The following is a 13,498-nucleotide window of genomic DNA, read 5'->3' as shown; positions in this document are numbered from 1 at the left end:
AGGGCTCTCAAATCTGCATTGATGCTTGCTGATTTCCTGATGGAAATTAAGGGTGATATTCTGTTCCTTTAGTCATATAGGTGTCCAGATATAGGCATCTACATGGCATTTCTGGTTGTATGAGACATGTTAATTAGCAGAATTAGATTATAAGATAGTCATGAGATACTTTATGTGCACCTCAGTTTAAAAGTGTATTTAACCTTTTGACCAAAATCCTTGGCTAATCCATTGCAGTTTGGAACAGGTATACTTAGGTAGCATTTTTAAACTTTTGGTGAGGCATAAATTGAGAACTCAACATTAACATTGAAAACTACAATAATAGCGTTTGTATTTGCTTGATGGGGTATGTGTGTTGACTGCGACCAATACAGAGCTGAGGAGAAGCGCCTGCAGGCAGGGCTTTACTTGTTTTAGACTCTGCAGGGAACTCTTTCCTACTACTGAACACCACGACAGGCCTAGAGCTCTTATTATTTCTCCTGCTGTTCCTTCCAGCTGCTTCTGTTTGGAGGCAGGACCAGATTATTTTTTTTTCCTATGCCTTGCTGAATGCACCATAGGACTCAAGAAGTGAACTTGCAATGATGGTAGGTTTGCTTAGTGGATGAAAACAAGCCTGTCGAAAGACTGTCTGTCTTCTTTTCAGCTGTGGCTTGTGCAGTCATTCGCAAAAATTAGGGCCTTGTACATTTAGACACTGATATTGCCTTTAATGGTTGGGAAAGGTGCCCAGGTCGTAAGGAGTTGCAGCTCTAAGAATTTACTGTACCTGTACATGTGGGTTCTGGATAAATGTAGCCATCCTTGTCACATTTTATATTCTTCAAAGCAGATGATGAATCAAGCTTTGCATTAACGTGAACTGGCATACACCAGCTCAGCAGTCTGACCTGAAAAGGATTTGAAAGAGCTTGAAGAGAGGTGAACAATAAAGCCTTGATTGGGCAGTGGGAAGTCATTTATAATTTACTTCATTGCTACTAGGTGAATTGCTGCTGGCTTCCTTGCCAGCAGGAGGTTTCATTTTTTTTAATTTGTCCTATAGGGGAGTCGAAGTTATTGGGTGACTCATTCTGACTCTTGCTGATTTATTTTGCATTTATGTATACATATGTGTGCAGACAAGGTTCTTTGTGTAAATCTGCCATCTTTTATTAGACCAACTCAAATAGTTGGAAAAATGCTTCTTGGCAAGCTTTTGGGTATAAATACCTTTTGTCAGGCTTGAGGAGGCATCTGCAGTTGGTGTGCTGTTCATTCCATCTAGGAAGAGCAAACACCAGTTGCAGATGCTTCCTCAGCCTGATGAAGGGTATTTCTACCCGAAAGCTTGCCAAGAAGAATTTTTCCAACTATTTGAGGTGGTCTAATAAAAGATAGCAGATTTACACGAAGAACCTTGTCTGCCTACCAGGGCTACAACCTACCCCTGTACCATGGAACATATTTGTACACGTGTGCATTTACTGGGGGCCAGAAATCTCTAATGGAGTACCTGCTTTTTCTGCCAGGTTCGTTATCTCTTGGAATTGATGGAAGAAGACTTAGAAGATGAAGAGGAAGCTGTCAGTACTGTGAAGTCAGACTTTTGTCATCCGTTGTGCCAATGCTCAAAATGCTGGCCAGCACAAAAGGTTGGAATATTCACCACTGTATGAGCGGAATCCCTGTTGTGTTCCTGTAGTTTAGTTTTCAGCCCAAGGGAAATAACACATCTGTTCTTCTGCCCAGCTGTATCTCTGCCCACAGGAGACCTGCAATTAAAAGTGTGCAGACTTGATGGACTTCATTATCTCACAAGATTAAACCGCTCTCTTTGCTGATCAGGCTGTGGAGAGGACTGGGGTAAAAGAGTACACACAAGCTCATTTTACCATCGATATGAAAATCTCCATGTTTTGGATATTCTATTTTGTTCCCCTTTTTGCATTGTTTTTGCCCAGGTTACGGAGCCTGTACTTTTGATATTAAGCAGGTTGGGTAAGTGAGGGTAAGGAAAAGCTCTGTTGTAAGCCTCCTAGTATTTTTCTTCAGCCTCTAGCTCAGTGGTGCTCAGCCCACAGCCCCACGAGCAGGATCCAGCCCCTGAAATGGTTGCATCTGTCGGCAGCAAGCAGCTCAGCCCAGCATATTCTCTTCCCTACCATGCATTATGTCACTGACTCCCTCCACAGCCCTCCTTGCTTTCTCCCTCCCAGGAGCTGCTTCCTCTCTTCTTCCCACCTCCCCTGTGGCTGGCACAGCTTACTGCCATACTGCCTCTGAACTTTGGCAGCCACCTCCATCTCTTCATTCTCCACTCCCCTATCAAAGGGTAGCGGTGGCCTGCAGTGCAGTCAGGTCATAACCACCCTGCTTGCAACTTGAAAAGATCGAACACCACTGCTCAAGCTACTTCAGGCCTCTCCAGTTTCCGTACTGCTCTGGGCCCCCCTGATAACCAGCTCCCTCTCAACTCTTAGACGGTCTCTCTCCTGTAATCAGATTAACAGGAAATCTGTCCACCTAGGCTAAGTATAGACGGTCAAAAAGCCCATGGCTGAATTGATTCAGTCTTTGCAAAGTAGTCTAACCTGCAGAGATTAAATTGAGAAAAAAACTGGACAAACATTTACTTTTGATTCAGGAAATGGAGCCACATTCCTGCAGTGGCTCAGGCCAGAATCTGGGGAGTGCTAAAGCACAGCTCTCTGGCACATAGCCAGCATGGGCTCTGTGTTGGCTTCCTCTTCCTGCTGTGCCTGAGGTCTCTGGGGTTTGTAGTTCAGAATCACAGCAGTAGGAATTTGCAGCATTGCTCATCACTTCCTCTTCTTGCTTCCAGGTGCCTCTAGGATTTGTAGTCTAGCCATCAGTAAGTTTAGCAGGGCAGGGTAGCTCTGTACTTGGGGCTAGGGTATATTTAACACCCACCCCCCTGCCCTGGCCCCAGACCCTAGCTAGGGTTTGCCTGGGAGGAGCAGTCCCTCCCTCCCCTAACCCTTCTGTGCTGGAGCAGTTAGCCCAGCACACCCCAGGGCTGGAAAGCATTCTGGGGGGACTGTGATTTAACTTGAACCAGGAAGGGGTCTGGGGCAGAAGCAGCATAAACTGGTTTGACCCAAATCAGTTAAGTCAGATACTACATTCAACCAGGTTTATCTTAAACCAGTTTCAGCCATTTTGAAACTGGTTTATGTGCATTGAACTTCTGTTCTGCTACAAGTTTAAACCAGTTTCTGATGAGGTAAACTAGTTTGTGTGCAACCTGTCCCTAGCTCTACTGATTAGTACAAGGCTGAGAAGATCATTTTAACTTGTATGAAAGATGCTATACAAACTGTATCTAGAACTGTATCTGGAGTACTGTGTCCAGTTTTGGGCTCCACAATTCAAAAAGAATGTGGAGGAGCTTGAGAGTCCAGAGGAGAGCCATGTGCATGATCAGAGGTCAGGAAAACGAACCTTACGATGAGAGGCTGAGAGCCATGGGGCTCTTTAGCCTGGAAAAGCACAGGCTCAGGGGTGATCTGATGGCCACGTGTAAGTTTATCAGGGGTGACCACCAGGATCTGGGGGAACGCTTGTTCACCAGAGCATCCCAAGGGATGACGAGGTCAAACAGTTGTAAACTACTACAAGATCTTTTCAGGCTGGACATAAGAAAGAATTTCTTTACTGTCTGAGCCCCCCAGGTCTGGAGCAGCCTGCTATAGGAGGTGGTTCAAGCACCTACATTGAACAGTTTCATGAGCAAATTGGATGCTTATCTTGCTGGGATCCTGTGACCCCAGCTGACTTCCTGCCCTTTGGGCGGGGGGCTGGACTCGATGATCTTCCGAGGTCCCTTCCAGCCCTAATGTCTATGAAATCTATGAACTACCTCAGACTTAAATAAAGATACATGTGCTGGCACAGCTGATTTGTTTCATTGCATGAAAAACGTGTTGCCTGTTGCTCTGCCCATTGATCCTGCAGGACGATGGGCAATGCCTTTGCTGCTTGAAGAGGCATGTCCAGAGATTCCCTGAGGTGTGTCTCTAAGCAGAGAAATTTGGGTTCCCTGGTTGCTGAGACATGCCCCTGGGAATCTCCAGGGTGCATCTCTGTAAGCGGTTTCCTCACTGGCAGACATGCCCTGGTGATTCCTTGTGCAGGAATTCTTGGGGTATACAGGAATGGGCCCCTCTAGCTCTGGGAGCACCTGCTGGGGGTGGCTGCAGAGCACAACCAACTCCAGGCTGCCCATACTCTCTCCTGCCATAAAGCTAATAGAAGTCTGCTGCATAAAGCAACAGAAAATATTACCACCTTTTGTCATGGCCACAAATTCGGGAACTTGTGGGGTGATAAACAGTATAGACGTCTGTTTGCTTTGCCTTTGGTGTCTCCATAATAATTTGCTATGACAGTACAAAAGTGACATCTGTCTTCATTCTGTGAGAGCAGAACAGGGTAGATCTGTAGAATGCTAACAAGGAAGAAGGTGCTGTAACATCTGTCAGCAGGCACTGTATTCATTTCCAGGCAGGTGCGTTCATGTTTAGATTAACTCATTTAGAGGCATAAGTTTTTGTAAACGACATCCTGCTTCATCAGATGCTATGAATTGTATGTGTGTAAAACAGTTGAAATATAATATTAACTCCTACCTTCCATATCCAGTAGCATCCCTGTAGAGCTAACAGCTGTGTGGGTCTGATCCATTTAGTCGTATCACTGAACTGAGAAGGTTTTTAGTCCCTATTAATTATGGATTTTTTTTTTATTTTCTGCACTTTCTCTGTAGCAATCTATCTTGTAGGAGGGAGAGAAAAATAAGACAACTTTCACTGTCACCAGTTTCACGAAACTACCCTTATATCTCATGGAGGAGCTCAAATGAGACTCCTTGGACAATACTGTTTATGTCCCTATGTTAGTTGCATATATACCCTATAGATATCTAGTCGTGGATTCGTAGAAAAGTAGGACTGGAAAGGACCTCAGGAAGTCATTTATCCCAACCCTCTGCTTAAACCATTCTAGATAAGTGTTTGTGTAATTGCTTTTAAAGACTGCTGAGAATGGTGGAAGTGGTGTTTTCAGTTGTCCATGACTTTTATTTTTTCTCACAACAGACACTTGCCAGGATGCCTGCTAATGGACTTGGCATAAATGTTTCAAACCAGGATGGCTTTACACCATTACATGTGGCTGCACTACACGGACATCCAGAATTGGTCTCCCTCTTGTTGAAGCATGGTGCCAGTGTTGGTGCTAGAAATATAAACCATGCAGTCCCTCTTCATCTGGCCTGTCAGAAAGGTCATTTTCAGGTAATTTGTTTTGTATAGCTGCAGGTGCAGTAGCTAGACTTTAATGGGGCATGGGTGGTTCATCAATCCTTAGGTAAGCAAGATGTGAAAATGGGGGTTGAGAGTGAGAAATAGGAACATCCAAGAAGTAGGAGAGAGCTTGGAATAGCAGAGGCCAGAGGTTAAAGAATGGGGCTTTCTGGTATAGTCTGCTATGGAGCTGCTTTGTGCTGTACAAGGAAGCTGGGCAGAGTGAGGATCTCTTCCTGCTTGGATCTGGGCAAGGATCTGACAATAGCAGACATCTTTGTTTTGAAGAGAGGAGGCAGAGAATTAGACCAAACAGGGGTTTGACTCCTTACGTTGGATTGAATAACATAGCATGAAGGGGCTTCATGAAGTCCTAGAAATGATGAGGGTATCCTTCCTAAATATTAAATGATATGCAGCTTCCTGGATTTCCTCCTAAGTCCAAAAGGGTGGCATGAAGGACAGTGTAGCATCTAGTGGCTCTGCCAACAAGCCTGTCATTTTCAGGTGTCAAGAACGGAAAAAGCATGTAGTTCAAACTGTTGTCACTTTACTATACCTCCAGTGCCAGCGAGTTACTGGTTCCCTTTACTGCATGACTTCAGATCTGTGCTTACAACACACTCAAGAAAATAAGAAGTACAATTTTCCTGTTTGCATGCATCACTCCTATAATGTTGAAAACGCACACAATTTTAAAAGACATGGTTATATGCAGTCTGTCTAATGTATACATATTTGTATGTTTCTACGAAGGGTGGAAACATCAACTACAGATTCTTCGAGGAGGTTACTGATCTGAATGCATGAGGCCAAATGGTTCTAATTAACTTATGGGGCCCCAGTGGGAGTTTTGCCATTGACTGCTAATGGGCTCATGGTCAAATCTGATAGACTGTTTTGATTTGTCACTTGTCAGTCAACAGTGTAAATTGGGTACTCTGGAGTAAAGGAACTAATACAATAACCTGTTACACTAATCTGCCATTTCCATTTTTGCATCCCCAAACTACTATGACACACTTTCAAACTTACCTTGTGAAGTATATGTAGCTAATGCAAACTTCTAACGGTGAGAAATATTTTCAACATTTAAGACACTGGTTGTTTATATTAAAATGGCTTGTGCTTCAGCAGTTTAAAGCTTCCATCTGCAGATAGAAGGACACTTCTCATTCCAGAATAGACTTGACCATAAATTAAGCATTTTAAGGGTCCTACTAGATTGAAAAGTATTTAGTTTTATGATTAGTCTCCTTGCTCCAACACTGTTCCAACAGCCACGCAGTGGAGTAGAAGTTCAGTGTACTGTATTTACTCAAATCCAAGATGAGATTTTTTTTTTTTTCCCCAGTCAGCTTGAGGCAGCTAAGCTCTGGCTTTGGCTCCAAGCTTGGGGCCAAAACTGGAGTAGAATGAGCTGTCACCTGCCCCAGGTCACAGTAGCTCATGTGATAGGGTAAAGGACTTGTGGCAAGGGGACTATGAGGGAAATGGTGTTGGGGAGACGCACATTGGTAGAAGGCATGTGGGCAGACCTATGTTTGGGGTGAGGAGCACGTCGGCGAGACCATGTAGGCTGCACCTCCGCCAGTTACCTGGGCTCTGGCTCCAGCTCTGCCCTCACCCAGCCAGGCCTGGAGCTGCTGCCACTTTCTGCCTGGCCTGGCTGGGCTGGGTTGGACCAGGGCTGGGGACACTGTCTCTGCCAGAGCCAGTGTTACCCCAAAGCTAAGGGGGCCAGGGTTCAGAGAGGGGTACAGGCAGCAGAGGGGCAGCAATGTGCTGGAGACAGGCTTGAGGAAGGTAGCAAGGGGTGAATTGGTGGGTAGGGGAGCACATGGCGGGTAGACAAAGGTAAAGAGGTGGGGACGGTAGTTACTGATAGGGTACAAGTGGCAGAGGGAACAGGCAGCAGGGAGCAAGTACTGGCATAGGGGGCAAGGGGTGGGGAGTAGGCAGCAGGGGAAGGGGGGCAAGAGGCAAGGGAGATGGGCATGTGTGGGACAGGCAAGGGGCAGGCCCCCTTCCTACTGCTTTCCCTACCACAGCAGTGGGGGGATGAATTTTAAGATGACAGCCAAACAATTCGATTTTATACATAGGAAAATTATAATAAAGTTATTATTTTCCATGTATAGAATGTAATTATTGGAGGCTTGTCTTAAATTCAAAGCTGTCCTGGATTTTGTTAAATATGGTAGTTCAGGTGATTTAATAGATTCTAAACTCTTCTGAGAAGAGATTGTCTTCCTATATGTTGGTGTAGCATCTCGTACTTCTGGATACCCCTCCTAATTGATCTTTTAGCTTAATAGTTTGCCTTCAATGAAAAAGCAAGCTTTTGTGCAGTATATCACTTTGAACAGACACTTAATCATCCATCTCTCAGGAAACAGTGTACCACTCTAAATACGAACTCTGGTCAATCTAATATTTTTCCTGTGGTTTTTTTTTTAATGACTTTACTAATGGGCTGAATTCTGCTGTTGCCAAACAAACAAAGCAGTTATCTTCATGGGCCAGTGCTGACCATTTATATTTCACCTTCCAAAAAGAACCAGACTGCTTTGTGAAATAGGCTGTTGAGGATAAAACTGGTACAGGCAAAAAGGAGGTTTGGGTTTTTTTACATCCTAACACCAGAAAATTCTCCAGAGAGAGGGAAGATTCCTGCTAGGCTGCACTCACCCTATGCACTGAAACTGTTCCCATCTAATCTTTCTCTATATCTTAATGGCCTGAAATTATTGTACAATATAAGTGCTGGCTGTAATGGAAGCATCTTACATTGAACACATAATGAATATCTTGAGCAACTGGAAATTCATATGTATTTTTATTTGGTTTAGACCATTTTCAACCCACATTTAAAAGCTTGTGTAATGTTTAAAGATTTTTTAAAAGTAGAACTTTGATAGCTGACTGCTGGCAACAAGAATTGGTACTAACAGACGTTATGAAAATAGCCCTGCTGAGAGCAAGAATGACTGATTTTAATTAGGCTCTTGTAGGGTTTCTTCTTTTTTGCTTCAGTGACAGACTTAGTCTCCCTTGTGGTTACATAGTCATACATTGGGTCATTTAAGAATGTTTAGGTTTTTAAAGCCTGTTTGTGCTGTGCTTAGTTCTTTTCTGAGATTGTGGAGTCACTGAGCTGCTTTCATGTGGTGCTGCATTTTTAGACACTTGAGTTTATTGTAATGCTGATCCAGGGACTGACCCTGCTTCCCTTTCCATAATTTTAATTGCATGGACCCATCTGATCCAGTGGCATGCGTTTCCTTGACTCTCTTTAATGGTTGGTTTGGATTCCCTTGCACCCCTTACATAGCTTCTCCTTTCACAGTTTGAGTTCATATACGCCTGTACATGCAAACATATATCCTTTTGCTGTTGGTATGGAGTGCTATGTGCTTCAACTCCTTGAAATGTCCAGGCCAAGCAGATTCATCTGGTCTCCTTAAAGCTCTCTGAGCGGTTTACCGCATCTTCTTGGATGCAGGTTGAGCAAGTCATGTAAGTAGCACTGAAAGAGAAGAGGGATCTAGTAGCAACATTGAACAGTCACTGTAGTGAGTGGGGGAAAGGGAAAATGCTATATGTGGGACAGCAGGTGAAGAGCAGGGTTCAGAAATTTGGAGGAGGAAAAAAAATGGAAAATAGAGTGTGGAGAGAAGGAAGATAAAAGCTAAAAAGAGAGGAAACATCAAAGAAAATGTGAATAAGGGGAAAACAGAACACAGGATATCACAGTTCCTAGGTCCATAAATGCTAGTTCTGAGTGGTTTTTAAGCCATGTGCTTCTTTCCTGTCATATATCCTATGACCCTTAATGTATTAAGACAGTAGTGCTCAACTTTTGGTTCCAAAGGCCAGATGAGTGGTGCTGGGCTGGTCCTCATGCCAGGACCGGGCCCAGTGCTGCCTTCTCCCAACCCTGCATGCCTGAATTGGGTCCTGCATAGCTTTGGCTGGCTCCCATGCACTGGGATATAGCCCTGGGGCCCTGCACCACCTAGCACCATGTGTTGGGATCAAGCCATGGTGCTCTGCATGCTGGGATTGGGCACTCTGCTGTCTCCACCCAGCCCCATCCACGAGGATCTGCCCGGGAGGCCTGCTGCCCCCATCCAGCCCTATGAGATGGGATAAGGCCCCACACTCCCTTGTGTACCTGATCCAGCCTGCAGGACCATGCCACCTGTCCCACGGGCCTCCCCATGAGTCTGGTAACTTGGCAACAGGCCAGCAGTGTCACCATTCCCTACCTCCAAACCTTCAAACCAGGAGGGACAGCTGGGTGGGCTAGATGACACAGTGCAGGGGCTGGATTTAGCTAGCTGGTGGGGGTTGAGCACCCCTGCTCCAGCTTGTTTAAAAACCAAAGGAACCATGCATTATTCTTCCTTTAGGCACTTGAAATAATTAACCCTCCTGTCAGGGGATACTTATACTAAAATTACTTCTTCAGTTTCTGAAAAGGCTTATTCATACCATCCCCCAAAACTGCCATTTGAAAAAGTAAATCCATGTGATAACTTTGGACAGTAGTTATAATCAGTCCTTAAATTGTCTACATAAACCTAGATTGACTTTAAACCAACTGGGCACAAATAGGAGCACCCAAAATGAGGTGCATGAGGTCAAAGGATCCCGATTCTGAATTGCTCCCAGTTTGCATCTATCTCTTGCAATAAACTACTGGTTCTGGGTATCAGGAATATTCAGCACTGATTTGTGCTATTATAAAATGTATTCTATTGCAAGTGCCATTAATAGTGAATTAAGTGTACTTGTTCTGTAACTATGGGTTAGGTTTGTTAGTGTTTTAAGCATGAACTTCTTATCTCTCCCAAAAGGTAGTACAATGTCTGGTGGACTATGATGCTAAACAAAATAAAAAAGATATACTTGGAAATACTCCTTTAATTTATGCCTGTTTGAATGGCCAGCATGAGACTGCTGCCTTGTTATTACAGGTGAGATTGCATCCAAAAATGTTGTAAATAGCCTTTTTGTGATATTAAGGTAGAATATGCCATGTTATATTTTTAAGTGCAAAACATTAGTATTCATATTCTTATTAAAGATTTTTTCCTTTAAAACTGCTTTAAAGAAAATTACAAACATTTCTTCCTTCCTCCTACATTTTAAACCCATCCCCTGGGGCACTTTGTTGAGAGAAACATTTCTATAACATTACTGAAGGTAACACTTTTCGTACAGGATTGATTATATAGGAAAGGTATTTTCTTTTAAGAAATCTTTGACTAGCTTCACATATCTTTGTGTGCACTGTGATACCGAGCAGATGTATATATGCAAAGGGAGATGAAGTAATCCATGAAATAGGATAGTGTATCTTTGAACTATTTCATTGTTCAAAGGCTTATTGCTGTTGAACTGATGATTGCACTAATCCACACTTTCCAGATTCCCTACAGCTGAAAGATTTCTGATTCTTTGTTTTCACTCTTTATGTAAAACTGTAGAGATGAACAGAATGATTATGTGCTGCCTCCAGTTTCAGCTATATTGTGTTAATAGCATTTTATTTTATTTTTTATTCCAGCATGGGGCCTCTGTTAACCTTTCTAATATCAAGGGAAATACAGCATTGCATGAGGCTGTGATAGGAAGGCACAAAGCATTGGTAGAGCTGCTCCTTCAGAATGGTGCATTGACCCATATTAGGAACAAAAGGCAGTGTACTCCTGTAGACTGTGCTGAGCCAGTAAGTACAAAAGTTTGCTTGTTCCTACCCATTGGGTTTCTTAGGAGAAAATAAAAACATAGGATTGTCACGGTACCATTTCCAGTCGCTCCTAAGGCAAGATATTCCTATCTTTAACAACTAGATAATGTGTAAAAGTTATTCCAATTGCCTGGCCATATAATAGTAAGCAATTATGTTTGACACTTATTTTAAAATTGATTTGCTAAGTGAAGAGAGAAACCTGGTATTTCTTGATTAAACAGCACTTCGCTATGTTCAGGCCACTTCAAACTGGGATTCATCCCACTGTGGGGCCTTTTAATGTAAATTCAGGATTATTGTAAATATTTATGCACATATTAAATGTTCATATTATTTTCAGGGTTACTGTTCACTTTAAAAAAATTAGATAAAACAGCAAGTGAGGACAGGATTTTTTTAAACAAAGTTTTATTAGTTTGCACTTCTTAGTTTTGAGTTTTTCATTTGATGTTTTGCATCTTGTTATCATTTTTCTCCTGTCCTCCTTCTTTAGTTTTATTTTCTGATTTTTTTATAAGTATTTTACAACTACTGGCCTATCAACTTATGTTCCTCAGGGAACTGTGCTGCGGTATTGTGGGCAAAATCAAAATAGAACTGATGTATCCATCTCTATTAATTCATCTTACTGAGAAGCTGCCATCCATCTTGGGTCCATCTACAGCAGGGGTGTCAAACCGGCAGGCGCATGTTGTTTGTATGTCCATGGGTCTGGTTTAGATGGCAGGCATCTGGGACATTGGGAATGCATATCGGCAGTAGCCAGAAGGGGGGCATCAGGACAAAGCGAGTAATAGCTGCCTTAACTGTCACTCCTTCTACCTGCTTTCTTTAAAATCCTTCCTTAAAACGCACTTCATCCAGGAAGTCTTCATATGCTAGCGATCTTGCATTCTTCCTGACTTCAATTGAGATTAGTTTCCCATTTAGGTAAGGATCATACCAATAGCTCATCAGAAATCTTAAGTGACTACAGTTGTTTGAAAAGAAAAAAAGGTGGGAGAGGGAACATTTTTAAAAAATTAAAAAGCAACAGCCCTTTATCAGAAACTGTAGTTACCCTGGGAATAGCCATGCTCTGGGTAGGGGGATTGAGGACATTGTCCTTGCCAGCTACAGCACTTTGGGAATCTAACATTATTGCATGTTTCATCGTCTTTCTCCTTAAGTAATGCTCAAGATACCCCTATACAACTGGACTGTTCTGATTAGCTGGGTATGGTGGGAAACCCACATAAATAATGCCTAGTTAAATACACAGATATGACCTTCTCATTAATAACTACTTGCTCTACAATATTAAATTATAAGGGATTATTGCACTTCTCCAGTGGTTAGACACTGCTTTCAGTTTTGTGCCCCTGGGGAATATGATAGTGGCCATAAAGCGTGCTTCTGCCTGTATCTTATTACTGACATTTTTGTTTATTTATATGTTAGATTAACATAAACAACAGCTTATAATAGCACTTTATACTTTCCCTGACCTGTCAGCTTTTCCAAAATACTGAACAGTTTAAAGATGGAACTTCTGTGGAGGACAGGTGTAAGCCTCCAGCTCGTGGAGGTTGTGTTCAAACTTGAGGCTGAAATGCTAATATAATTTTAGGCTTGTATTTATCCCAGTGTGTCTGACTATAGGTTATAATTTTTTTTACTAAAAGTGATTACCCTACACTGTCTGCATTGATTACTGGAACCACTAATCTGTACAAAGGCTGGATATTATAAAAGTGGTGAAAAATAAAAACTTTTTTAAAATTAAGAATTCCAGTATCCTGAAGTTGCTACAAGCAGCACCAAGCAATGCACCAGAATCAGCAGAGGGAGGAGAAATAGACGGAGAGCAGCATATAACTGGCAAGATCAGGAAAAAAGGTAATTGTCAGAGTTTCACTGGTACAAAGAGAGAAAAGGTTTGGAAATTAATTGTTGCACTAGATCCAGTATTGTGGGGTTGTGTGTCTTTTTTTACAATTAAGGTATGCTTAGCTGTTTCACATGTGTATTACAAGTAACACCTAAAATTGCACTGACTGAGAAACATAGAAAGAGGGAAAGAAAGTTTCATAGTTTCTAGGGTCGGAAGGGACCTGAGTAGATCATCTAGGCTGACCCCCTGCCATGGCAGGAAATAATACTGGGGTCAAATGACCCCAGCAAGGTGTTCATCTAACCTCCTCTTAAACACCCCTAGGGTAGGAGCCTGCACCACTTCTCTTGGAAGTTGGTTCCAGATCCTAGTTGCCCTGACTGTGAAGTAGCGCCTCCTGATATCTAGCCTGAACCTGCCCTCTGCCAGCTTGTGACTGTTATTCCTGGTCACTCCTGGCAGTGCTCAGGGTAACAGTGATTCCCCCAATGCCTGCTGATCCCCCCTGACTAATTTATAACAGGCCACGAGATCCCCCCTCAGCCTTCTCTT

The 13,498-nt window shown here is 42.9% G+C and overlaps 1 protein-coding gene across 5 annotated transcripts in view; it reads left to right on the top strand.

Annotated features, from left to right (window-relative positions):
- The window catches only part of ANKRD27 (ankyrin repeat domain 27), a 75,917-nt gene that overhangs the window by 55,880 nt on the left and 6,539 nt on the right, over positions 1-13,498 (top strand). For all 5 annotated transcript variants that reach the window (XM_019535827.1, XM_019535824.1, XM_019535826.1 and 2 more), the window contains 5 exons: positions 1,518-1,640; positions 5,106-5,303; positions 10,175-10,294; positions 10,888-11,049; positions 12,840-12,951. In XM_019535827.1, coding sequence (XP_019391372.1) covers positions 1,518-1,640; positions 5,106-5,303; positions 10,175-10,294; positions 10,888-11,049; positions 12,840-12,951 — 715 coding nt within the window. The remainder of the gene's footprint in view (positions 1-1,517; positions 1,641-5,105; positions 5,304-10,174; positions 10,295-10,887; positions 11,050-12,839; positions 12,952-13,498) is intronic.

This window comes from Crocodylus porosus, unplaced genomic scaffold, assembly GCF_001723895.1.
Source record: "Crocodylus porosus isolate Cpor-Errol unplaced genomic scaffold, CroPor_comp1, whole genome shotgun sequence".
NCBI lineage: Eukaryota > Metazoa > Chordata > Crocodylia > Crocodylidae > Crocodylus > Crocodylus porosus.
This window is presented reverse-complemented; position numbering and strand designations above follow the sequence as displayed.